General features: G+C 42.4%; 1 protein-coding gene across 1 annotated transcript in view; it reads left to right on the forward strand.

Moving 5' to 3' along the window:
* Positions 1-27,452, forward strand: part of LOC115462840 (protein hinderin-like) — a 394,127-nt gene that overhangs the window by 134,315 nt on the left and 232,360 nt on the right. The window contains exon 5 of the mRNA XM_030192876.1: positions 20,065-20,189. Within this exon, the coding sequence (XP_030048736.1) occupies positions 20,065-20,189 (125 nt within the window). The remainder of the gene's footprint in view (positions 1-20,064; positions 20,190-27,452) is intronic.

The raw sequence follows: 27,452 nt of genomic DNA on the forward strand, positions 1-27,452 counted from the left end.
TCCAGGGCTTCCACCATGGGGATTGGGAGCTGCAGACTCACATGGCTGTGGACCTCCATCCTCGAGCCAACAGTGCAGGAGAAGCTGCAAGATGTTCCATGCTATGGTGATAATCGTTTTGGTGACAAAGTGCAAGAGGCCACTGGCCTCATTAAGATGCACTCTGATACAATGGAGTCACTCTCTAGGCCCACTCCCAGCTCAGTCTCCTCATCTAGGAGATATTTTAGCAGAGGATAACAGATTCTACTACTCGCATCAATATAGGTACCCTTCCTCCTCTCAGTCCTCCCAGACGTTTCAGTGACTTCACTCTCGCCCACTACTGCAGAGGGCCCAAATGTCCCAGGCAGCTCTACAGTTAAAATCAGGGGTAACTTTTGATCGACTCCAAGAGAATATAGCATCAATCCCTATAACAGCCCCTGATGGCCTACTGATGGAGAAGAGGCTGAATTTGTTTTTATCAAGGTAGCCTCTTAATAACCTCAGACTGGTGGGTTCTGAAAATAGTTCAGATAGTCTGCAGTTGGAAAGACTACCTCCAAATTGCCACCAGATAATCAAAATTAAGCTGTCAGCATCAGATACTGTTTTGGGGAGGAACTCTCTAACCACCTATAGGCCAATGCAGTCAAGCCCATTCCAGAAGGTAAAAGAAGGCAAGAATTCTGTTCCAAGTACTTCCTTGTTTCTCCCATCCTAGCCTTGAGGGCCCTGTACAAGCATCTGGCCGGACAAACGTTCAAAAAGGGAATTGGCAATGCTTTCTGGACTTAAGGATATATATACCCATATTCAGACACATCCAAGTCATAGTAAGTATCTTAAGATTCTGAGTGGGGAGACACCATTACCAGTACTGCATACTGCCATTTGGCCTCATGTCAGCAGTGCAAGTTTTGACGAAATGCTTAGCAGTCATTGCAGCATATCTTTGCAGACTGGGAATGCGAGTGTTTCCCTACTTAGATGACTGGCTGTTCAAGAGCACATCAGAAGGAGTGAAAGAATTAATACTCATGACCATTCAGATGCAGGAGCTACTAGGGTTTATCATAAATTATCCCAAGTCCCGTCTTGGCCTTGTCACAACAATTGAAGGGCTTATTTTCTAAACCTTCTAAGTCCAGTAGCTCTTTTTGTCACTCGCATCAATCCCTCAGCAACCAAGAAAGCAGTAGAAGTGCTGACCAGGGAAGGAGGAAAATTCTGAAAGAAAAGGTGTAGAATTGTGGCGAAGCAAGGGTTTGGATATAAATTAGACTTCTGATTCTGTGTGTTTATAAATTGCAAACTAAGTTGTTTGTTTTGAAGCCAATTATGGGCTTTGGGATGATACTAAAATTCTATGGATATCATGTTTTCATGTCACAAAACTAAACTTTAGGATCATTTTTAGGTAGATTCCATTGTTTTCATGATCTTATAAAATGCAAAATTAGTATACTGTTCCTCAGTCATCTTCATCATTCCCAGTGGTTACACACTTTCTCTCAATCATTGTTTCTTTCGGTCACACTCCTCACCCAGTCTCTCATTTCCCCACCCTATCTTTAACAGTCCACTGCTTATCTTCCCCATCTCCAGCAGTCTCCCTCTCTCAGTTCCTCTGATCCTCACCAGCTGAGATCACTGATACTAAAAAATACAAAAAAATAAGCTTCTCTCTTGTCTTCTCCATGGGACTACTTTTGAGCTACACAATAGCTAAGAACCTACTGGGAGTGGCTCAAACCGGGAGACATGTGGTAAAGAGAAGCACTTCAGCAACCGGCATGGAGAGAAGCGGGTACATCCCACGTTGATTATGTCGTTTGGCTGCCACAGAAGCAGCTGATGACATCACTGGAGTTTCTAAGGAAAAAGTGTTTTTGTGATTTTTCATTGTATCCGGAACCACCAATATTCCCATCAGGGCAGGGGGTGTTTATCTGGGTTTTCTGATTATAACAAAAATGAGAAACCCTTGAGTGAAGGCCTTTTGTCATTACATTGTCTGTTGCTGGTCATCTTTAGGATTTATATGGATACCAATAATTGTGTAATCTTAATTTTACGGATTCAAATTGTATAATCTTAATTTTACGAATTCAAAGACTAATTAGGAAACAAACTTGTCTTGACAGAGCTCTGTCTCAAAACTAATGTGCCTGTACACATTATACAAGGAAGGAGAGAAATAAATTGGTTCTAATTACCTTTGTGCTTGAAATTAAAGGTTAAAAAAACCTTTCTTGTTCTGGGGATTGATTCATCAACAGTTTGTGAATCGTTGAAGCTGTGATTGTGACTGGAAATAATGGGGGGGCCACTCTTGTGCATACTAAAATAGAGTGATTATGCTTAAATAATTAATCAACTAATTACTTTATGCTGAATTTTTCATTGGAGCTACCTTTAATTTATTAATTTCTGACTTTGATATTTCAGAATCAAATGAAGCACAGTTTGACAGAAAGTGTCCAGTTTGGGGTCTGGGAACTGAGCAGGGTATAGTAGAGGCTTCAGAACAGAACATGTACCATTTGCTCTGTATCTCACTGCAACTTCTCTTCTTTGTTTTATTTTCTAATGCTCCCCTGTTTAATCCCCTCACTCATCTTCAGCACTTTGTGGTGGAGATCACAGATAAAATGAGCTTGAAGCTCCAGATTAAATTAGCAGTGGGGAAGAATTTAAATCATAAAACCCATCACAATTTAGGGTTCAGTTTGAGACTAGCAATCTGAATGCAATTAAAAAATGAACTTATTTAACATAAAAGGTTGTAGCTACAGTATAATCTTTGGCTTGATCATGGTGAGTCTGAGAGGTTGGTGTTATGGAGCAATCTTCTCTACCTGCCCTGGAATATGATTGTCTGCCTGTTTGAAAGGAATTATGAGGATATCTGGATGACTGATTAGTAGGGGAGAGATGAAAATGTTCACAGTTGATAGGTTGGGGGACTGTATTGGATTGGATTTATTAATTGTATAAACCGTTTTGTACCAAGGTGTTAAAGCAGTTTATAGAAAAACGGTCAGCTATTAAGAAATACAATATGACATCATGTAAGATACAGTTTCCAGAAGTACAAAATCCCCCCAAAATACAGAATATTAATAAATAACCAGGTTTTTAAAAGCTTGTGAGAATTAAAATATAAAGGAGCATTATGCAGCTCATCTGGTGAGAAGTTCGAGTAGAAGGCTAACGTACGAAAGCACTCTTTGCCTCATTGTTGAGAGTCTGATAACATTGAGTGGACCTTATGCATCCTAAACAGTTAACTCAGCTTTCATATATAGTAGTGGGATATCCTTTTACTTTTTTCTAACTTTGAGCCTGGGCATGTACAATCTGGTGTAATCTGAAGGCCCTATTCATGAAAACTGGCCAGTACAGATGCAGGTGCTTTAGGGAATAAGAGAGTAAATCAGGACCTAGGAAAGTTACTAAGGTAATTAAAGCACAGGGGGACACACTAATATCTAAGAAGGGTAGAAAGAAACATATTCTGTTTACTTTAGTCTAATGGCCTTGAATTGTGTATCTCTTTTTAAGTTCAAAAAAATGTATAAAGAATGTAATAAAGGTAAAATGGACCATTCAATTTTGTAACAGACTGGGGCAGGAAAAGGCAGCAAGTAGGTCACAGCTTAGCAAATGTTGAGATTGATGGGCTACATGGCCTCAACAGTGTATGTCGCTCCCATGGCATGGTTCCATTTGAGAAGAACCAGATTAATAGACACTCTCTTTTTGTATCAAGTGGTTCTTTTGGACAAGGCTATTAAAGATCTCTTGATGTCCAGATTTCCTATAATTTGTTCCATAAACAGATCAAAACTTATTTAAAAAAGTTGTGTTAAATTTATGCTGGATAGAATATGTAGTTTAGGGATATCTTGTATCTGTTAGGTTATATTTTGTTATTCATGGAAATGTCCAGTCTTCTTTAATGTGTGATCCACATTGAACTGTAAGGTATATGACGGAATACAAATTCCACTACTTCAGAAGTTGTTGATAACGAATGCATCCAACCTAAGATGGAGCGCTTGTATAAATGGGCTTCACACCCAGGGAACTTGGTCTACTCAGGAAACAGATCTCCATATTAACTTCTTCAAGCTGAGGGTCATTTGGAATGCTCTAAAGGCTTTCAGAGATTGGCTACAGAACCAAATTATTCTCATTCAAACCGACAACCAGGTTGCAATGTTCTATGTAAGCAAGTGGGGGGGAGGGGGTACAGGTTCCTACCACTTTGGGTCAGGAATGGTACTTCGAGTCACATACCTACCAGGAAAGGACAACTGCTTGACTTACAGATTGAGTAGGGTTTTGCAACCGCACAAATGGTTTCTCGACATGGGTGTGGTCTCTTGACATGAGTGTAGCCCGAAATATCTTCTGATTGTGGGACACCCTGTCGGTGGATCTTTTTGCCACTCATCTCAACAGCAAAAACCCCCAGTTTTTTTTCCAAGCTCAGATCACACAGAATGCTAGTGTCAGATGCCTTTTTCCTACATTGGAGGAAGGGACTTCTGTATGCATATCCTCCAATATCTCTCATAGAGAAGACTTTGTTGAAACTCAAGCAGATCTGGTTTCCTCCTCTTCTGTAGTTGTCCTCTGAAGATCTGTGGAGTTTGGAATATTTTCAGACCCTCATCATGCAGAATGTGAAATTCTTTTGTATCTCAACCTCCAATCCATGGCTCGACTGAGTAGGGTTTTGCAACTGCATGAGTGGTCGCTCGACATGGGCATAGTCTCTCAACGTGGGCGTAGCCTGCAATATCTTCTGAGTGTGGGATACCCCCTCGGTAGATCTTTTTTGCCACTCATCTCAACAAAGTTCTCCAGTTCTGTTCCAAGCTCAGATCACACAGAAGACTAGTGTCAGATGCCTTTTTCCTACATTAGGGGATAGGGACTTCTGTATGCATATCCTCCAATATCTCTCATAGAGAAGACTTTGTTGAAACTCATGCAGATCTGGTTTCCTCCTCTTCAGTAGTTGTCCTCTGGAGATCTGTGGAGATTGGATTATTTTCAGACCCTTACAGAATGATGCATCTCTTTTGCATCCCAACCTCCAATTCGTGGCTCTCATGGCTTGGATGTTGAAAGTGTAGAATTTGAATCCTTAGATTTTCTGGAATGAGTCTCTGGCATGTCGATGTTTCCAGGAAAGACTCCTCTAAGAGATGATACTCATGTGCAGGAGGTTTGCTGTCTAGTGTGAGGATAAGGCCTTGGATCTCATCTGTCCTACACAAAAACAACTTGAATATCCCCTGCACCTTTTTGAGTCTGGTTTGAAATCCAACTCTGTAAGGGTTTTTCTAAGTGTAATCAGTGCTTATCAACATGTGGGAGGTAAACCCTATCTCTGTAAGGAATGTTCACTTCATGAGAGGTCTACTATTAACAAAGCCCCCTGCCAAACCTACAACTGTATCATGGGATCTCAATGTTGTCCTCACTCCAGTGATGAAAGCTCCTTTTGAGCCACTTGATTCCTGTCATCAGAAGTATTTGATCTGGAAAGTTGTGTTTTTGGTGATGGCGCTTCAAGCCCTATATTTATTTATTTATTTATTAAGAGAGAATTGATATACTGCCTTAAACTAACAGGTAGATCTAAGAAGTTTACAATTAAAAGCAAATATTAAAAGCATAAGAAAATAATTCCAATTTTTGGCAAGAAAGCAAACACATCCAAACCAACCAAGTACAGCAAAACATAAGGGAAAATAAGAGTACTAGGGATAAGGAAAGGTAAACATAGCAGGGCACAAAAGAAAGGAAAGAAAGTTGCAATGGACAAAGTAAAACAGAGTCAAACCTTCAGCAGTTAAAAACAAACAAACAAAAAAACCCCCCAACAACTCATAGGCTATTGTAGGACTGATTAAAAAGCCAAGTACTATCAGGGGAAGAAGGGTACTTTCTTGTGACCAATGTTATAGGTGTACTGATTTTACAGTATTTCATTATTTGTATTTTCTGTATCACTTAGAAGTACCACTAGAGGGAACAAGAGATTAAGTTTTCTTTTGTAAACAATGCCCAATATTAGATTTCATTTTGTAGTTGCACATATGGTAGAATATTATCATTTTATGGTTACAATTATGAGCAGTTCTAGAAAATGACAGCTAAATTATGCAATGTTCCTTTTATTTGTTTCACTTTTGCACTCTAACATTGTATGAAAATGTTCAAAAATATAATTAGCCTGATCATTTTTCGAAAATTGGAGGCAGAGACAGACTTGGCTCTCTCTTTCATGGTACACTGAAGATTCAGGTTACTTTAACAGTTTATTTACACAGTGCAGCTGGGACTTCAGTGCTTGACTAAGATATGGCATTAATAGAGAATACACTAAACATTACCTCATTCAACTTTGCATATAGTTTCCATGGTGATCACACTCGTGCTTAGGAGCTTCTCGAGCTTCTGATGTTAAGGAAAATGCCGTTTTTATCATGGTCCGATAAGTTCAAAGTAGATTGGGCCTTTCACTGAAAACACTGTGTGCAACATACCATGCTGATGCTTTGTTTGAAGTATCTTTCAACTTCACACAATTGTCATGTCAGTAGGATGAGAAAGAGATGGATATTAAATCTGGAAATCTGTAAAAATAAATAAAAATGCAGTCTCTGTGTTCTGGTAACAGATATTCTGTGTGTTACCTTCAGACAACAGGACTGTGATAATGCTGGTGGCTACTATTTATTTTGTCTTCTACGGAGAGACTCTAACCTGAGTGCACTCACATTGGTAAGAACTATGAGATAAAGCAATTTGCTGTTTTCTATTCCATGGTTGAGTGAAAAGAATGTCATATCCTGGTACTATCAACACCCGGTGCTAAATGCTCTGTTTTCCTGATTGACCTGATCAGTAGTGATTGGATGAAAAACGGACCAGATTCTATCTGCTTGAGAATGAGGTAGTAAAGGATCATGTAAATAGAGGAAATAGTCTATAGATGAAGGGGTATTGTTAAATTCTATTGTATTTATTTTCTGTTTAAAATAAGTATTCAAGTGGGTGGCAGTAGGTGCGAGATCGTTTGAAATGGTTATTAGTTGAGTATCCAATAAACTTTTTTTTTTTTTTAAATCATTTTTATTGAGTTTTCAAGAAAATTTAAACCAATATAACATACAACAACAAAACCAAATGCATTACATATAGATAAATGTGACAATTTAAGTATAAGTATTAACTAATGAATAAAGTTTTGTCTGGTTTACTATTGTATCACCAATGAATTTGGAATAGTAGGAGGTTTTTGCTTTGAAGATCATACCCCTGTAGATCTTCAAATTTTTTTTCCAAGTGATCTATTTAGTGGATTTGCCCTTAGCCCAAATTCTCTCTTGTCTCCTGCATTTACGTTTCATTGAACCAAGGAGATAATCTTTTTGGATGAGATTTGACAGACACGGGTGCAATACCATCAAGGACTGCTTAACAAGTATTGTTCCATTGCTGAATGAAATTCAGGGAAGGGTTTGAGGTAAGTAATGTACTGAATGACTCATTGAACCAGAATTTTAAAAGGTCAATTTTACCTCTAGTTTTAAAGGAATGGAATGACAATTTCCTTCCAGTGCAATTTAAAAAAGAGGCTACTGTGATCTGACCAAGGTATTGAGGTCCAATGAAAATCTGAGATGAAAAATTAGTTGGGTCTGTAAATGACGTTGCTAATACAGTGCACTCCATTTAAGTGCACGTTGGATAAGCGCATGCTCTGTTTAACTGCATGCCGTACTTTAGTCCCGTTTTTGGCACCATCAGTTTCTATGGGGACAAACTTCGGTTTAGTGCACCACTGATAAGTGCAAGATTCGCTTATATGCATGCTTTAAGACCGCTCCTCTGCAGGAAAGACTCTTCATAAGCGCGCACACAGAATATGGAAGCCGATTGACGCGTGACAACAAACGAGATTTCAAATTTACCGCCTCTTTAACTGCCACAAGCAGAATAAGTGAAAGAATGTTGTTAGAGTGTACACCGGGGTCGTCATCGATACGGAACTGTAAGACTTTAACACTGGCTGAACGAATAGAAGTTCTTTAAAAAATTAGAAAACAAACAAAGTCAAGCATCTATTGCTAAAGAATATGGCACTGAGGGAGTCTTTGGAGTAGGGGGCGATCACAGGTTCCTACGATTGTTTCATGAGGAGGAATTGAGCTCCATGATATTGGAGGCCCTCGCGGTCCTTTCTTTGTGGTTTTGGGCCATCTCTTTCAGTTTATGGCTATTCCATTCAGTTTTGCCACAGTTCTGAGGATGTTTTCCAAGGTCATGTTTGTAGTGGTAGCCTTTCTGTTGCACTGGGGAATCAGGTTGCACCTTTACCTGGACAACTGGCTGATTCGTGCATCATCCTATCATGACAGTGTAGAGGCAAACTCTCAGATGGTCCAGCTCCTGCAGTCATTGAGTTAGGTGATCAACTTCAAGAAAAGCTGTTTGATTCCATTGAAGAAGTTAGGGTACCTCGGGGTGCTGTTTGACATTGGGATGGAGATGGTCTTTCTCATGAATTGCAGACACATCAAACTTTTGCAGCAGATTCATCTCCTTGTGCGCCAGTCCTGGCCATGGGTCTATGTCTAAGTTCTGGGTCCATGATGGTGGCTATGGAAGCGGTTCCCTGGGCATGGGCATATATGCATCTGTTGCAGGAGTCCTTACTCAGCCGCTGACCTCTGGTGTTGCAGAATTACAACATTCGGCTTCCTTGGACGTGAGTAGCCAGGCAGAATATAAGTTGGTGGTTGGGGCGGGGGACTCTCCAAAGGAGTCCTGTTCCCCATCACTCAGTGGGAGGTAATGACTACAGATGCCAGCTTGTCCGGCTGGGGGGCCTATTACAGGATTCATCTAGTCAAGGGCAAGTGGACCATGGAGGAAACGAAGTTGCCGATTAATTACTTGCATTCTTTACTCCTTTGCTAGGAAGAACCCCAGTCCAGGTGTTCTCCAACAATGCGACAGTGGTGGCATACATCTGCAAACAAGGGGGGACCCGCAGCAAACAGCTGGCAATGGAGACCAATTTTCTGATGGACTGAGTGGAGAGGAATCTTCTCTTCTTGTCAGCAGCTTACATTGTGTGTTCACTCATTGTAGAGGCTGACTTCCTCAGTAGGACTTTGCTTGACCCTAGAGAATGGGAGATGTTCAGTGAGGCTTTTCATCAGATTGTGCAGTGTTTTGGGGGGGGGGGGGGTCTCCACTGTTGGATCTCAGGGTGATGCGATTGAATGTCAAAATGCTGCTTTTTTCAGCCATCGGAGGGAGCCAGACAGACTGACTAGGCCTTAATGCTCTTCTTCAGGAGTGGGTGGACAGAGGTCTATGGCTGTGGTACACAGACCTGGTGCAACTCCTGGACAGGGATCTGTTCCGTCTTCCTCAGTCTCTAGGCCTGCTTCATCAGGGCCCAGTGCTCATGGAGGAGCCCTCCCCCTTTGGTCTTACGGCTTGACCATTGAAAAGGCTCGGTTGAGATAGAAAGATTACTTGGATCCCATTATTGCTGTCTTGCTACAGGCCAAGAAATGCTCTACCTCCACAGTGTACGTCTGGGTGTGGCTAACGTTTGAGGGGTTTCACTCTGTTCTCTTCCTCGTTTCCTCAAACCTTGGCGTTTCTCCAGTCAGGTGCACACAAGGGATTGGTGTTGGGCTCCTTGAAAGTACAGGTCATGGCCCTGGTCTTCAGAGGTCGTCTCCAGAATGCGTCTTTAGCATTGAGAGTGGTTCCATGTTAGCCAGTCGATGAAACTGCCCTCGTTCCGCAGGGACGAAGTGGAGGATCAGTACTTCTTGTTGATCGCTGGGTCCTCCTCTGATATCTGGAGGTCACTAATGACTTCTGCAGGTCGGATCGGCTGTTTGTCCTTTTTGGCAAACAGAAATTGGGACTGATGGCATTTAAGCCCACGATTTCAAGATGGCGCAAGGAAATATTTGCCTCGGTTTACATTCTGGCAGAGAAGTAGCCCCCTCCAGTGTTGCGGACTCATTCCACAAGGTGTACTGCAACTTCCTGGATGGAATCTACTCTGATTTCCCCAATGGACATATATGCAGGGCAGCGACGTGGTCGATGCTGCATACGTTTGCTAAACACTACAGGATGGACACTATGGCACATTCCGAGGCCGCTTTTGGTTCTTCTGTTCTGCGGGCAGCAGGGCTGGGGTCCCATTCTTCTTAGAGATTGCTTTTGAATGTCCCACAAGTCCTGGAATAGTGGTCCCACTATTGCTTTAGAATATCCCACAAAACCCTGGAATAGTTGGAAGTCATGAAATGGAGAAACTAGAGCTTACCTGATCATTTCCTTTCCATTAGTGATTCCCACTATTCCAAGAGCGCACCCATAATTCTCAGGTCTTGATGACTAGAAGAGGAAATATGTTTGGGCCTTTGGACGCTTGTTGAGTGACATGGCAGCTGCTTGGGGCTCTCTAGCTTCTCTGCGGGGCTCCCTGAGGGTGGGCTCGTAAATTGACTTTGTACTGTTTCTATGTTGGTTAGAGTTATTGTATTTATTTATTTGTTACATTTGTATCCCACATTTTCCCACCTATTTGTAGGCTCAATGTGGCTTACATTGTTCCGGAGAAGCGATTACAGACTCCGGTATAAACAAATACAAGATGGTGTTGTAGTTAAATAGTTAAATAAAGCTAATGTGGTTCAACCACACTAGGGGATCATGCAACAGACGTTTTGTGTTATATCCATATCGTGTTTTAGTTATGTTGTGTTGCAGTGATTGGGCGTTTATGTTGGATCAGTGGGGTATGCCTTTTTGAAAAGGTGAGTTTTTAGGTTTTTTCGAAAGTTTAGGTGGTCGTTCGTGTTTTCCTACTGCTTGTCTACAATAATACTGAGGAACTGGGCTGCCCGACTAGGAATATAAGGCACAGCTCTGTTCGATGTTCTTTATCTCCACCTGCTGGTTGATGGACATGAGTATTCCCACAAGTCCTGGAATAGTGGGAAGCAGTAATGGAAAGAAAATTATTAGGTAAGCCCTACGGTTAATGCATGGACCACATACAAACCTAAGCACATTATACTATGTAACACCTAACTTATATATAATTTTAACATCCACTGAATAAATTATTGGCTGCTTAGCATTGAGACTGCTATCCAGGACTGGTATATGGAGCGCCGTTCCCGTGCGTAATACCGGAACCTTATTAGACAGGATTGAAATAGCTCAATAGGCCCCACCCTTTAAGGAGATAGCGTGACTTCATAGCCATTCTACTTCAAGGTTAAGGCCCATAGAGGCCACCTTATTCCACTCAAAGATATAGCGCTGTTCTATAGCAAATAATTGACACTTACATCTCCTCCCCTCATGGGAGGAGCTACCTGTACCAACACCACACATTTTAAGTCTTCTATAGCATGCCTCTGGCTGATCCAATGAGTGACCAGCGGTGCTTCTTTTTTTTGGATTCTCAAGTTACTAATATGTTCAGCTAGCCTATTTTTCTTTTGGTGTGCCCAATGTAATAGAGCGAACATGGGCACATTATGCAATAAACCACTCTCTCACTATTGCACGTTGTATTGGCCTGCAAGTAAAATCGCTTGTTAGATCCCGGGATGTCAACCCAGTTTGACGCAACTGTTTGCTTGCAATAGACACAGCTCCCACAGGGGTAGTGCCGGCCATCCAACCTGTCAAAAGCAGATCTCTTTAATAATTCACCCAAATTTGACTTTCTACGGTACGCAACCTTGGGGTGCTTGTTGAATACCGGATGCACCGACAGCACATGCCAATATTTATGTACAACTTGTCCTATTTTAGGAGCGTAGTTGGAGAACGGGAGCACACGTGCCGAAGGTCTGGCTGTAGACTTTTGTTTGGGAGAAAATAACCAGGATCTGTAAGCATATCGTGCTCTTGGCTACATGTGCTGGAGCATACCAGAGTTGCAGGCCCGGCTGGCGGAGATCGCGGCCCGGTGCTCTCCATCTTCATCTTCGGCACTGCCGGTTCAACATGATGCCAGTCTGCAAGGTGGATGTTTGATACCGCTCAATCAGCACTTCCCTGGCGTCTTTGTGTCCTGATTCTTCACCAGCCTTTCCAATGTCTCCCGCAGGCTGCGGTCGTCACCCGCACTGCTTGTCTCAGGCATCTGTCACTACCTTCTCGGCTTTGCTGTCCTGTTCGCCTGCCTTGATGAGTCTCAGTGAGTCAAGACCTGATTTTGGCCTTTTCCTTCCTTCCTCCTCTTTTTTGCTTTCATTTTCCTGCCTACTTATTTATATTCCCTTCCTTCCTTCCTCTCTCTGTTCCTTCTACCCTCTCAATTCTCATTGTAATTATTTCATTAGTTCATTGTAAGCCGCTTTGGGGCTGCTAAAATGCGGCAAAAGGTGGGGTATAAATGACCTAAATAAATAAATTTCTCCATATGAGAAGTCTGAATTTCAAATTGTAATCAAGTCATGAGCTATACCACATTTTGAAAGCATGTAAAATTAATTTGTCTTCAACCAAAATGGGAATGGACGGTGGTGTCTTTCCATAAAATATGTATCATTTAGCAGTTTAACAGGTCCTTCATGTTTTACCCTGTTGTCATTTTATTTTTTTTCATTTTCAGTAAATAGCAGGGCACAGTATTTAAGAGCTGAATAGTAGCTAGGAAGTCTACCATAGTGAAACTGCTTGTAGAACTGGGTTATAAAGTATGAAGAGATACTGTTTTTGGTTTATTAAAAAAAAAATGCCAAACTAAGATGATACAACCTTGGCTTTAAAAAAAAAAACCTTTTAAGTATCTTTTCCCTCCATTTCCTTCCCTTTCCCTTCTTAATACCAATTCATTTTTTTATTTAGCACATATAAATCATAAACTTCACCAAAACAGTCAAAAGCATGTTACAATATTAATATATAATAAATCAGTTACACTAATGATAACCCCAACCCCGTCTTCCCACACATTCCAGTCCTGACTCCAACCCCTAGTATTGTCTTCCATAATCGGAGATACCGTTCCACAATCTCATTGGCAGTGTCCCCCAGCCTACTATAACAAAAAGCAACTCCTTCACTTTTATACAAACGTGGAAAAAAACGTCCTTGTTCCCTCAGCTCTAGTGGCAATACATTTCATATGTAGTGATCCTAAACTGCGACAGAATGCTTATTGTGCATTGTACCTTGAAACCTAATCCTGCCCAGTACCTGCAGCAACAACTGCTGGGATGACTGTAAGGGCCACAATATAAATTATTACAGTAGTCTAGCCTGCCCATCACAAAAACTTGAATAAAAGTTGCTAGATCCCATTAATCTAACAAAGTCTCACCTATCAAAGCAGTTGTAAATTGGCAAACTACCCCTTCATTGCTTCTGCACAGTATCTTCCTATCATAAACAAACTGCCATCCAACAAGAAACCCAAATTTTTGATCCTTGCCCTGCAAGGGAGTACCCTTAACAGTTGGCATGGCAGACTAAATACTAAAGTGGTTGCTAACCCTTAGGATCACTGACTTATTTATGTTCAATTTCAGCGTTTTTCTCTGTAACTATTCTGATATTGCAGTAAAGCGCCTGTTCATATCACCCACATCAGTCCTTCACTGGAGGTCATCAGCAAATCACCCCAATTTGTTCCCCACTTGATTAACAGACTCAAAGATTAAATTCTAATGGGAATAAAGCTTGAATATGTTACTGATAACCCATATATATCGTAACACATGACACACATGAGCGTATTCCATTTCTGCCACCATTGTCACTCCTAGAAGCCGGGAGTATCAGAGTTCTGCTGTCAAACTTTGGAAAAACTGCCTTGTTTTTACTTAGGCTTCTACTTAAGTTCAGTCCATCAGAGATTCTGAGTCAGTTCAGATTCTGAAACTTGTTTATCTTAGTGTTTTGGGACATGTCCTTCTGTTTTAGTGATTTAAAAAAAAATGTAGACTCCGAATTTTAGAACGTTTGAAGTTGAAAGTGAAGAGAGCTAACTCCATATCTCTTTGATAAATTGATATTGGTTGAAAGGTGTTTTCTGTACTGTATTTACACACATTTCCCTTTTAGTATTCCGTTTTGGAACATACTTGTTAAATATATCTGCTCCTGTTAAGTCATCTCTGCTCTGAATACAGCTTTCTCATTACTAGAATAAACATTCTAATGAAAATGACATTGGAAAACTATCTTGTGTGTTCACATTAATGTTGTTATAGCAAGCTACAAGCAACTGCCTTTCACTGCTATTGAAAATTAAATGAATAAATAGAGCAATCTGTCATCTTTCATCTTTCCACCACACACATTATTCTCTTATCATTCTAGTGATGCTTTGTGTGCTTTTATTTCTCCTACTTGGGGTTGTTGGGAGTAGGAATCTTCTTTTTATGTATTCTTATAATACTAGCCGTTGAGCCCGTTAAAACGGGCTAGTAAAGGAAGGGGGGGGGGGTTGAAAGCCCCCCCCCCGGGGGCCCCTCCGCCACCCGGGCCGGGTACCTGGCTTCACTATTCAAACCGTCTGAACGCAGCACACAGCTCATCTGAGCTGCCGTCGGCCTTCCTTCTTCTCTGCTTGTGTTCCGCCCTCGTGTGACGTAACGTCGGCAAGGGCGGGACACAGGCAGGTAAGGAAGGCCAACGGCACCTCAGATGAGCTGTGTGCTGCGTTCCGGCGGTTTGAATAGTGAAGCCAGGTACCCGGGCTGGGTGGAGGGTGGGTGGCGGCGGCGACTCTGGGTGGGTAGGGGGGAGCGGTAGCGACAACCCTGGGGGGGGGAGCGGTGGCAACGGCGGTTCCCTCACTCACAGGTGCGCAGGTTCCCTCTCTGTCCCACCCCCGTCATAACGTATTGACGCGGGGACGGGACAGAGAGGGTATCTACTGCACATTTGCGAGTGAGTACGCCTCTTGCCATTTATATGTTTGATAGCTTTGGCTTGTACATGCTCTTCTATTGACTATGGAGCTCATTGAAGGGGGGCAGACTCAAAAAAGATGTCAGGAAGTATTTTTTCACGGAGAGGGTGGTGGATGCTTGGAATGCCCTCCCGAGGGAGGTGGTGGAGATGATAACGGTAACGGAATTCAAACATGCGTGGGATTTGCATAAAGGAATCCTGTGCAGTAGGAATGGATCCTCAGAAGCTTAGCCGAAATTGGGTGGCGGAGCAGGTGGGGGAAGAGAGGTTGGTGGTTGGGAGGCGAGGATAGTGGAGGGCAGACTTATACGGTCTGTGCCAGAGCCGGAGATGGGAGGCGGGACTGGTGGTTGGAAGGTGGGAAATACTGCTGGGCAGACTTGTACGGTCTGTGCCCTGAAAAAGGCAGGTACAAATCAAGGTAAGGTATACACATATGAGTTTATCTTGTTGGACAGACTGGTTGGACCATGCAGGTCTTTTTCTGCCGTCATCTACTATGTTACTATGTCCAAAAAGTGGCATAAATCTGCATTTGGACGTTTTTCTCAGAAGTGCGTTCAAATCGCAAAGGGGCATGTTAAGGGCGGGATCTGGGCATACCTAACATTTGGACGTTTTTCAGCCGTAATTGAACAAAACAAAACTGTCCAGGACTAAAACTAAGACATTTTCAGCTAGACATGTTTTTATAACGAATAAGGCACAAAAAGGTGCCCTAAATAACCAGATGACCACTGGAGGGAATAAGGGATGACCTCCCCTTACTCCCCCAGTGGTTACTAACCCCTCCCACCCCTCAAAAATGTGATTAAAAACATTACTTGCCAACCTCATATGTTATACTCAGGTCCATTGGAATAGCATGCAAGTCCCTGGAGTAGTGTAGTGGTGCTGCAGTGCAGTGCAGATAGGTGGACCCAAGTTCTTACCTCCCCCTACCTGTTACACTTGTGGAGGAAATTGTGAGCCCTCCAGAACTCACCAGAAACCCACTGTACCCACATATGGGTGCCCCTTTCACCCGTAAGGGCTATGGTAGTGGTGTATAGTTGGGGGTAGTGGGTTTTGTGGGGCTCAGCAGACAAGGTAAGGGAGCAATGGTGAAATGTGTACCTGGGAGCATTTTATGAAGTCCACTGCAGTGCCCTCTAGGGTGTCCTATTGCTTTGCTGGGATGTCTGATGGACTAGTCTACTAAAAATGCTCCTCTTACATCCTAATGGCTTGATTTTGTGCGTTTTGCACTTGGACGTTTTGTTTTCAAAAATGGACCAAAACACAAAAGCGTCTAAATCACAAAACCTTGTTCAAAACAGTATTTTCAAAAAAAAGATAAATGTTTTTCTTTCCTATTCAGATTTTGGACGTTTTTTGCAAAATGTCCAAAGTCGGACTTAGATATTTTATCAAAAATGCCCCTCTATATATCATACTGCAGACGACTTGAACATTATGGTGTAATTCAGTTGTACTGTGGCGCAGAGGATTCACTGAGTTAAAGCATGAGAGGTTTGGTAATTTAAATGGAAAGATGTGAGCTGGGTTATATAAATGCCAGCATAACTTTTTTATTTTTTAAATTTTATTTTAGTGTACACTTCGTAATGTCACATGAAATACTTGTGCTTATGCATTATGAAGTAGACTCAGTAGCCAACCAAACATTTTTTTTATCCATCTGTATCAGTGACTGCATGTTATAAGAATTCTAAGTAATATGAATATTGCGTTGGATATAGGCTTAGAGTTCCAATTTAAGGAATAGTTTAGAAGGTGAAAGCCAAAAAATTAGCATTTTAGAAGGAAGCAGAGAATTAGAACAGGGGCAAGTATTTATCTAGAAAAGATATGGAAAAATGGCCAAGGCAGGAGAACAAAGGTGCAAAGAGAGGAGAAATTAAGATGGTACAATGTGGAGCAACAATACTAGAAAACAAAAATGCAGACAAGCACAATAATTACTTTTGGATGCTCTTCACAGATGAAGGGGATGATGATGGTCTGTGAATGACTAACAGGAGTGTAAACAAAAGGGAGAGAAACTGATCTATAGAAGATTATTTAGAGGGAACTAGCGTAACTGAAAGTGGATACTGTAGAGAGGTTATACTATTGTAGAATATTAAGAGAGCTTAAGAATATGTTAGCAGTGTTACTGTCAATTGTTTCCTAGAACTAGGTGTAGTTTCAAAGGACTGGAGAAGAGTCATTGCTGAATATGAGTGAGGGTGGGGGCTGAGAATTACAGGCTCCTTGGTAATGGGAAGAGACTCAATTAATCTGGACAGCTTGAAAACTGATGAGCTGGGTTAGAAACTGCTCAGGTGACCCTCATCATAGAGTGATGGTAAATGGAGTATGAGGGGAGAAGACTAACAAGTGGGATTCCACAGGAATCACTCCTAGGACCAGTTCTATGCTTTTTTTCCTCCCCTAACATAGAAACAGCAAAATGATATTGTAGTACACAGGGTTTTGAAACCTCACAGATCTCTTCTATAGATGTGGAGCCTTCAATGCTCATTTAATACAGCATTTTTTTTAAAACGGTCCTTAGAGGAAATCCAGCCTATGGAAGCTCCCATTTTCTCCAGGCCTATTGAGATTATGTTTACATAGAAACAGTGTGATGGTGATTTGCAACTGATTCTGGGTTTATTCAGTAATAATTAACTTGAGTTGTGTATTTCTCACGGACCTTATATTACTGATAATCTATCACAACAAAGTGGGCACCATATTGAATACATAGAAATGTAAACATAAAATATTGTGCAGTTAGACAATGAGGCCAATTTACATAACCATTTTGTACTTTCCAGTTATAATGCTTTGCCCCTTACAGTGCTTATTCAGTGTGCTTTCAAGTTTCCCTTCCCTCCGGAAGGTACTTGTGATGCCGCTGGGTCTACCCACACCACTAACATTAACCATACCCTCTATCCTTCCCCCATTTCTTCATCCTATCATTCTCTACACAACTTGTTATCTCTATCGTACTTTGTATCCATACACTGTGTTACATATTTTGTAACCATATTTTTTTTTTTTTGTTACATTTGTACCCCGCACTCTCCCACTCATGGCAGGCTCAATGCGGCTTACATGGGGCAATGGAGGGTTAAGTGACTTGCCCAGAGTCACAAGGAGCTGCCTGTGCCTGAAGTGGGAATCGAACTCAGTTCCTCAGGACCAAAGTCCACCACCCTGACCACTAGGCCACTCCTCCACTGTTGCTACTATTTGAGATTCTACATGAAATGTTGCTATTCCACTAGCAACATTCCATGTAGAAGTCGGCCCTTGCAGATCAGCAATGTGGCCGCGCAGGACGTCATACTCACAGAAACAGAAGCCTGCGCAGCCTTCGCTTTCCCACTCATGGCAGGCTCAATGCGGCTTACATGGGGCAATGGAGGGTTAAGTGACTTGCCCAGAGTCACACCAATGTGGCCGCGCAGGCTTCTGCTTCTGTGAGTCTGACGTCCTGCACATACGTGCAGGACGTCAGACTCACAGAGACAGAAGCCTGTGCAGCCTTCTACATGGAATGTTGCTAGTGGAATAGCAACATTCCATGTAGAATCTCCAATAGTAGCAACATTCCATGTGGAATCTCCAATAGTATCTATTTTATTTTTGTTACATTTGTACCCTGCGCTTTCCCACTTATGGCAGGCTCAATGCGGCTTACATGGGGCAATGGAGGGTTAAGTGACTTGCCCAGAGTCACAAGGAGCTGCCTGTGCCTGAAGTGGGAATCGAACTCAGTTCCCCAGGACCAAAGTCCACTCCTCCACTGTTGCTACTATTTGAAGTCAGCCCTTGCAGATCACCAGTGTGGCCGCGCAGGCTTCTACATGGAATGTTGCTAGTGGAATAGCAACATTCCATGTAGAATCTCCAATAGTATCAATTTTTAATTTTATTACATTTGTACCCTGCGCTTTCCCACTCATGGCAGACTCAATGCGGCTTACATGGGGCAATGGAGGGTTAAGTGACTTGCCTAGAGTCATAAGGAGCTGCCTGTGCCGGGAATCGAATTCAGTTCCTCAGTTCCCCAGGACCAAAGTCCTCCACCCTAACCACTAGGCCACTCCTCCACTCCTGATTTGAACCAACCACCTTCTGATTCCCAGGTCAAGTGCTCTAAGCACTGCACCACATGAATCATATATATACTATGTAACCATACATTGTGTTATCTCTGTAATACCTTGTATCCATGCTTTGTAAGTCGCACTGAACCTGCTATTGAGCGGGAAAGAGCGGGGTATAAATGCTACAAATAAATAAATATACGGGAGCAATGGTGAGATATGTACCTGGGAGCTTTTGGGTGAAGTCCACTGTAGTGTCTCCTAGGGTGCCCTACTGCTCTGCTGGGATGTCTGTGTGGCCAGCCTACTAAGAATGCTGGCTACTCCTACATCCCAATGACTTGACTTTGTGCATTTTTCACTTGGACGTCTTTTTCTTTTCGAAAATGAACCAAAAAGATAAACGCACAGAGCACAAAAACATCTAGCAAGTGGCCATTTTCGGGAAAAAAAAGATGTTTTGCTGTTTTGAAAATGGCTATATTTGCCATTCGGATTCTGAACATTTTGAGCTGGCCGTCCAAAGTCAGACTTAGACGTCATATTGACAGTGCCCCTCTTTATAAGATTACCACCATGAAGATTAGTAAAAGACACATAACGAATGATAGAGGAATTAAATCAGGGTCTACACTTTTCACACTGCTGTTCTCTAATCACTATGTTGCACAATTAATCATTTTCACCAGAAATGTGCTACAATGTGTATCCTTATATTAGAGTTGAAGAAAAAAATGTGGTTGCATATGTGGGAACCAAGAAGTTAAGAATAGAACAAAGTCACTGCATCTCCATCTTTCTTGGTACTGCGTTCAGATAATCTGATCTAGTATCTTTTGGGTTAGGATTTCAGACTTGAATTACTTGCCTTTCCAAAGCCGAGTTCAGAAATGAGAAGCTGCTGTTTGATTCTAATTTTATTTTTGCTTTCTAAATGATTCTTGTTTTCCTTAACTTGTTATTGCACCTCTGCAGCAACAATATAGAGAGTGCCAAGAACTGCTGAGCCTGTATCAGAGGTATTTGTCTGAGCAACAAGAGAAACTGAAGCTATCTGAGCCTGCAGTTAACACGTTAAGCCCCAGGCGGCAGGTGAGCTTGGTTTGTTCTTACTTTCCCTTAATATGGCCCTTGGAATGCTCCCTTTGAAGAAGTATTTTTACCTTACTCTTGCGTCTTAATATTCTTGCAATATACAAAACATTTCCTGGTGGACTTGCGTTTCTCATATATCTTCCATGGCCAGGAAAGCTGAAGTAACTGTCCTTTAAGGGAACTTGAGTTCAAGTTTCATGATTTTAGTGCAGCACGGGCAGTTTCCTTATGGTCCAATGAAAAAGTAGCTCTTATATTTTCTGATACTGTATGCATGCTAGAATAGAATGTGTGAAGACTAGAGTTCAATGGTCAATACATCAAAGAGAGAAAGTTCATATATATCAAAGAAATCAAAGCATTGCTGTAAATGCACAAAACTCTGGGGCCCTTTTACTAAGCTGCGGCATAAAAGTGGCCCGAGGTGGTGCGAGTGAGTCTTTTGGGCTTGCGCCCGGCTAGTTTTTGCCGCATCCTGGAAAAAAGGCTTTTTTTAAGGGAGCGGAAAAACCATTGCGTGTCCATTTTCGGCATGAGACCTTACCACCACCTATTGACTTAGCGCTAAGATCTCATGCGCTACCCGGGTGGTGGGCCTGCAGCATGCGCACACGGTCCGTTTACTGCTGGGTAAGCACCATGTGGTAGAAAATAGAAAATATTTTCTACTGTGAGTTTTCGACGAACGCCAAATTCAGAATTACCACCCGGGGCACATGGTAGCCGGGCAGTAATGCTGATTGGCGGACATGCGTAGAGCCTTACATTCCTTTGTAAAAGGGCCCCTTAGTGTTTACACATTGAAGGTTGCTAACTTTATTGAAGGGTTTTTATGACAGACATGCTCATTCTACAAACTCAGTTTGGGGTAATAAATTGTGGAGTGTATGTTGAAATTTTCAGCCTGGTGTTAAGGATTAATTAAAAAGGAATGGGAACAAAATGGAGAATAGTAGCTCCTTGGTGTGACTGCACCTTTGAATAATTTTTTTGTCATTCATCAATCTGATTACCTCATTTATCACTCCTATTTCCAGCCCATTTATGAGTGTGTTAATTAGGACAGGTCACAATACAGATACTTTGGCACTCCATTACATGTAGATAACTGACCATTTAGTCACCATCCTTGTTTTCTTTTAATCAGGCCCCTATGCTCAGATGCAAATGTGAGTTCTAGAGGCCATTAGCCCTGGACTAGCACCCGCATTTGTTAGCTCAGAATGCTCAGAGCCGGCGATCACTTGAACTAATGATCACGCCAGCTCTTGAGCGCAATGAGCATGTACATGCATGCTGATGAGGTTTTTCTATATTTCTCCCCAATGCTTAGCGGATAGCACGCCAAATGATGCTCTTGCTGAAAACCCTATGCCAGCTCAGAGCAAGCGTTAAGGTGTCAGGAGAGCTGTCCGATATGCTAGAGCCACCCAGTTTCTCCATACAAAATAAATTTCAGTCTCAGGCTCAGCTATCATCAAGTGAGCTTAAACGAAAGAAGACACTTATCTTAGTTTAAGTGCCGGTAGGCTTTTCCTGTGCCCGTAAGTTCAGTCTGTGTACAGCAGATTCACTTGCTCGCTTTATCAGCAGTCTTTACCCTCTTTTCGATCCGGTGAGCTCTGTAGATATACCATATCCATGAGCTCTTTGAGGTCGTTTTTCCTTCTGTAGAAATCCCGTTAGGGGAGGAATTTCAGGTAGTAGCAATCAGATGTTATCATCAATTTCTGGGATTCAGTGTTTAGTTTTTGCATAGTCAGAGAAGCTTGACTCCGTAGAGGAGTACTCATTTGACCTATTTTTGCCTCCACAGGCAAGGAATAGGTCTCTTGAGAAGCTTGTATTTTCAGATTTTAAAGTCATGGCCAAATTAAGAGCGATTGCATTAAATTTCAAAGAAGAATTCAGAACTCTCCTTTTAAGTATCTTGAAGTATCTGGATGCGCCAAAGGATTTAGTGACAGCAGAGGAGAAAATGAAAAATCCCATATTCAATATTTCTGGTTGGCAAAAATATAGATACCAAATACCCTCTCTAAGCAGCTGAGATATGTACTGGTTCTCGTTGCCTACCATTCTGTGGTAGTTGAATCTCTCTGAAATGGGTCATGAAGTCTAGTATACGTACCTCTGTGTCCTCTGGGTGTGAAAATTAGAACTTGGGCCGTTTTCTGAGGCATTATCAGGATGTTATGCTACAGAATTGTATAGCATCATAGTCCAGTATCTCTGTATCACAGGCATTCATTAACCATCTGCTTCAAAAGAATCAAAGTGAATTCAGTTTACTATTAGATTAAGGTTTGTGAAAATATGTAATCATATTGGCTTATGATAAATGCAGCCTTTCATAAATGCAAGCATTTAGCCTTCTTGAGGACATTCAGGAAGGGCTCACATATGAGAGGGAAGAACTTTCTTACGGCAAAGAAATGCTTTCAGGGTCATAATTTCCCCAGGCCTCATCAGGATTTTCAGGCCTGAATATAGAAGCCCTATGCACCATACTACTATCCAGTTAAATCCATAAATGGGGTTTTGATAGAATCCAGAGACAATAGAATGTAAGTCTACCTTCTGGAAGACTAATCTGTGGCTGAGAGACTAATATTTTATGGAAACTCAGTGCATTTTTCCAGCAAAAAAAGGTGGTACTCAAATGCCAGGCCACTTTTCAGGGGCGAGGCGATCACTGAGGGATACACCCCACAATAGCCAGATCCCCAGCAACCAGTCACAAAATCTATGACAAGGCAGAACTGGTGTGTAGAGCCTGAGCTCTTTCATTAAAACTTGGGGTCCATGGGTCAAAATTTTAGCAGACAATGGAAAAGGTGCCGGTATGCAGTACCCCCTCAAAAAAAGCCCTGTGGAAACCACTGACTTATATTTTCACCAGCAATGAAGCTGCATAGGACTGTATCTAAGCAAAGAAAATAATCCCTTGTGTAGGAATTTCTAATTGCTGCTGATGTATTGATTGTGCCTGAATATTAGGGGAGCCTAACAGCTTGTCTTACCCCGTACCAGCACAAGTGCAACCTGCTGCTAGACAGAACATCTTCCACTGCTACTTGTTGTTTGTGCCTAGCCTGACCTAGCTGTGTCTGCCTTGTGCCTTCCTATTCCCTGCAGCTGATGGCTTCTGCTGCTCTTTGTGCAGGTAAGTATTGTGTGATTGATTCCAAGGGTCCTCAGTGGTAGGACACTAAAGGACAGTACAATTAGGAGAAAAACTGGACTGTCTGGTCAAAATTCAGACAGATTACCACACTAGTTGGGATAGTTGTGTGTGCCTGAACTTCTCAGAGTTTGGAAGATCATAGTATACTACAGCAATGGAAGCTATCACAGACTAGGGGTAAGCAGGCATGCTTAATCTGTTCTGCTTTCTAGGTGAGTTTTGGGGCATATTCTGTTTAATATATTTGTGTGAGATATTGCTGAAGGAAGGAAAGGTTTGCCTTTTTGTGAATGACACAAAAATAGCCAATAGAGTGGATACCCTGGAGGGAGTAGAAACGATAAGAAGGGATCTCCAAACCTTAGAAGAATGGTCGAGGGTCTGGCAATTAAAATTCAGCTCTCCAAGTTCAGAATTAGTCACAAAAATAGTTACAGTCACACGATTGGTTAAAGAATTGGCACCGGACCATTGATATGGTTATAACTGAGAACATACACAATCTAGATCTACAATCCCAAGCTAAGTGAAATCATTTTTTAATATATTACTTTAAGTGTAAAATGATGGAAGGAAGGAAGCGATTGCAGTACAATGATGTATAATAAGTTTGATTACAATAGCCTGATATGGCCGGTGTAAAACACGATCACTGAGCACTTACTTAGAAATAATCACAAGAAAGAGCAAAAAAAATTTTTTTTTTAATTATATATAGTTAAACAGTGGTTTCTTTGAATATATGAGTTAAAATTTAATGCCAAGAAGTGTACAGTGATGCACTTGGGGTGCAGAAACCCAAAAGAGAGATACTGGGTAGGAGGGGAGAGATTAGTAAGCTCGACTCGGGAGAGAGACCCTGGGGTGTTGGTGTCTGAGGATCTAAAGCTGAAGAAACAATGCGACAAGGCGACAGCTTTGGCCAGAAGGATGCTAGGCTGCATAGAGAGAGGCATAACCAGCAGAAGAAAGGAGGTGTTGATGCCCATCTTCAAGTTGTTGTAGATGGGCATCACCAAGTTGTTGGTGAGGCCCCACTTGGAGTATTGTGTTCAGTTTTGGAGGCCGTATCTTGCTAAAGATGTAAAAAGACTGGAAGTGGTGCAAAGAAAAGCTACAAAAATGGTATGGCATTTGCGTTGCAAACCGTACGAGGAGAGACTTGCTGACCTGAACATGTATACCTTGGAGGAAAGGAGAAACAGGAGTGACATGATACAGACGTTCAAATATTTGAAAGGTGTTAATCTGTAATCAAACCTTTTTCAGAGACGGGAAGGCTGTAGAACTAGAGGACATGAATTGAGGTTGAAGGGGGCAGACTCAGGAGTAATATCAGGAAGCATTTTTTTCACAGGGTGGTGGATATGTGGAATGCCCTCCTGCGGGAGGTGGTGGAGATGAAAAAGGTAATGGAATTCAAACATGTGTGAGATAAACACAAAGGAATTCTGGAAAGTAAATAAAAGCAAGAGAAAAAGGAAACCGCTATGGTTCTCCAAGCAAGTGGCTGAGAAAATAAAGACTAAAGAGTTGGCGTTCCAGAAATACAGAAAAACTCAAGTCGAGGAACACGGGGAGGAATACCAGAGGAAACTGAAAGAAGCCAAGAGAGAGGTACGTCTGGCGAAAGCGGAAGAACTAGTGAGGTAAGGAGGGGTGACAAAAATTTCTTCAGGTATATTAGTGAAAGGAGAATGACTAAAAAGGGAATTGTGAGACTAAAAGATACTGCAAATCGCTATGTAGATAATGATGAAGAAAAGGCAAATTTGCTAAATAGATACTTTTGTTCTGTTTTTACTGAAGAAAATCTGGGAGAAAGACCACGATGGACTGGCAAAAGTTCATTTGAGAATGGAGTGGATATAGCACCGTTCACGGAAGAGAGTGTGTATCAACAACTAGAAAAACTAAAGGTGGACAAAACCATGGGACCGGACGGGATCCACCCCAGGATATTGAGGGAGCTCAGAGAGGTTCTGGCGCGTCCTCTTAAAGATTTGTTTAATAAATCCTTAGAAATGGGAGAGGTTCTGAGGGATTGGAGAACGGCGGAGGTGGTCCCTCTTCACAAAAGTGGTGATAGGGAAGAAGCTGGAAACTACAGGCCGGTAAGGCTCACTTCGATTATTGGAAAAGTAATGGAAGCGATGCTGAAGGAAAGGATAGTGAATTTCCTGGAAGAAAATGAGTTGCAAGATCCGAGACAACATGGTTTTACCAAAGGGAAATCGTGCCAAACGAATCTCATTGAATTCTTTGATTGGGTGACCGGAGAATTGAACCGTGGACGTGCTATAGACGTAATCTACTTAGATTTCAGCAAGGCTTTTGACACGATTCCCCACAGGAGGCTCTTAAATAAACTGGATGGGTTGAAGATAGGACCCAAAGTGGTGAACTGGATTAGGAACTGGTTGACGGACAGGCGCCAGAGGGTGGTGGTGAATGGAGTTCGCTCGGAGGAGGGAAAGGTGAGTAGTGGAGTGCCTCAGGGATCGGTGCTGGGGCCGATTCTGTTCAATATATTTGTGAGTGACATTGCCGAAGGGTTAGAAGGTAAAGTTTGCCTATTTGCGGATGATACTAAGATTTGTAACACAGTGGACACCCCAGAGGGAGTGGAAAACATGAAAAAGGATCTGAAAAAGCTAGAAGGTCTAAGGTTTGGCAATTAAAATTCAATGCGAAGAAATGCAAAGTGATGCACTTAGGGAGTAGAAATCCAAGAGAGGCATATGTGTTAGGCGGTGAGAGTCTGCTAGGTACGGATGGGGAGAGGGATCTTGGGGTGATAGTATCTGAGGATCTGAAGGCGATGAAACAGTGTGACAAGGCGGTGGCCGTAGCTAGGAGGTTACTAGGCTGTATAGAGAGAGGTGTGACCAGCAGAAGAAAAGAGGTGTTGATGCCCCTGTACAAGTCGTTGGTGAGGCCCCACCTGGAGTATTGTGTTCAGTTTTGGAGGCCGTAGCTTGCTAAGGATGTAAAAAGAATTGAAGCGGTGCAAAGAAAAGCTATGAGGATGGTAAGGGATTTGCGTTACAAGACGTATGAGGAGAGACTTGCGGACCTGAACATGTATACCCTGGAGGAAAGGAGGAACAGGGGTGATATGATACAGTCGTTCAAATATTTGAAAGGTATTAATCCGCAAACAAACCTTTTCCGGAGATGGGAAGGCGGTAGAACGGGAGGGCATGAAATGAGATTGAAGGGGGGCAGACTCAAGAAGAATGTCAGGAAGTATTTTTTCACGGAGAGGGTGGTGGATGCTTGGAATGCCCTCCCGCGGGAGGTGGTGGAGATGAAAACGGTAACGGAATTCAAACATGCGTGGGATAAACATAAAGGAATCCTGTGCAGAAGGAAGGAGCTTAGCCTAGAATGGGTGGCAGAGCTGGTGGTTGGGAGGCGGGGCTAGTGCTGGGCAGACTTATACGGTCTGTGCCGGGGTTGGGGGGCGGGACTAGTGCTGGGCAGACTTATACGGTCTGTGCCAGAGCCAGTGGTGGGAGGCAGGGATAGTGCTGGGCAGACTTATACGGTCTGTGCCAGAGCTGGTGGTGGGAGGCAGGACTGGTAGTTGGGAGGCAAGGATAGTGCTGGGCAGACTTATACAGTCTGTGCCAGAGCTGGTGGTGGGAGGCGGGGTTGGTGGTTGGGAGGCGGGGATAGGGCTAGCCAGACTTATACGGTCTGTGCCCTGAAGAGGACAGTACAAATAAAAAAGTAGCACATATGAATTTATCTTCTTGGGCAGACTGGATGGACCGTGCAGGTCTTTTTCTGCCGTCATCTACTATGTTACTATGTTTAGAAGGAATGGATCCATGGAATCTTAGCAGAGATTAGGTGACAATGCCAGTAATTGGGAAGCGAAACCGGTGCTGGGCAGACTTCTACGGTCTACGCCTTGATCGTGACTGAATAAATATGGATGGGCTGGAGTGTAAATTTTAAGGGGTTTCGACATTAGCTTCAGAACTTAGTACAAGAACAATGCTGGGCAGACTTCTACGATCTGTGCACTGAGAATGGCAAGGACAAATCAAACTCTGGTATAAAGT

The sequence above is a fragment of the Microcaecilia unicolor genome, chromosome 2 (genome assembly GCF_901765095.1).
Source record: "Microcaecilia unicolor chromosome 2, aMicUni1.1, whole genome shotgun sequence".
NCBI lineage: Eukaryota > Metazoa > Chordata > Amphibia > Gymnophiona > Siphonopidae > Microcaecilia > Microcaecilia unicolor.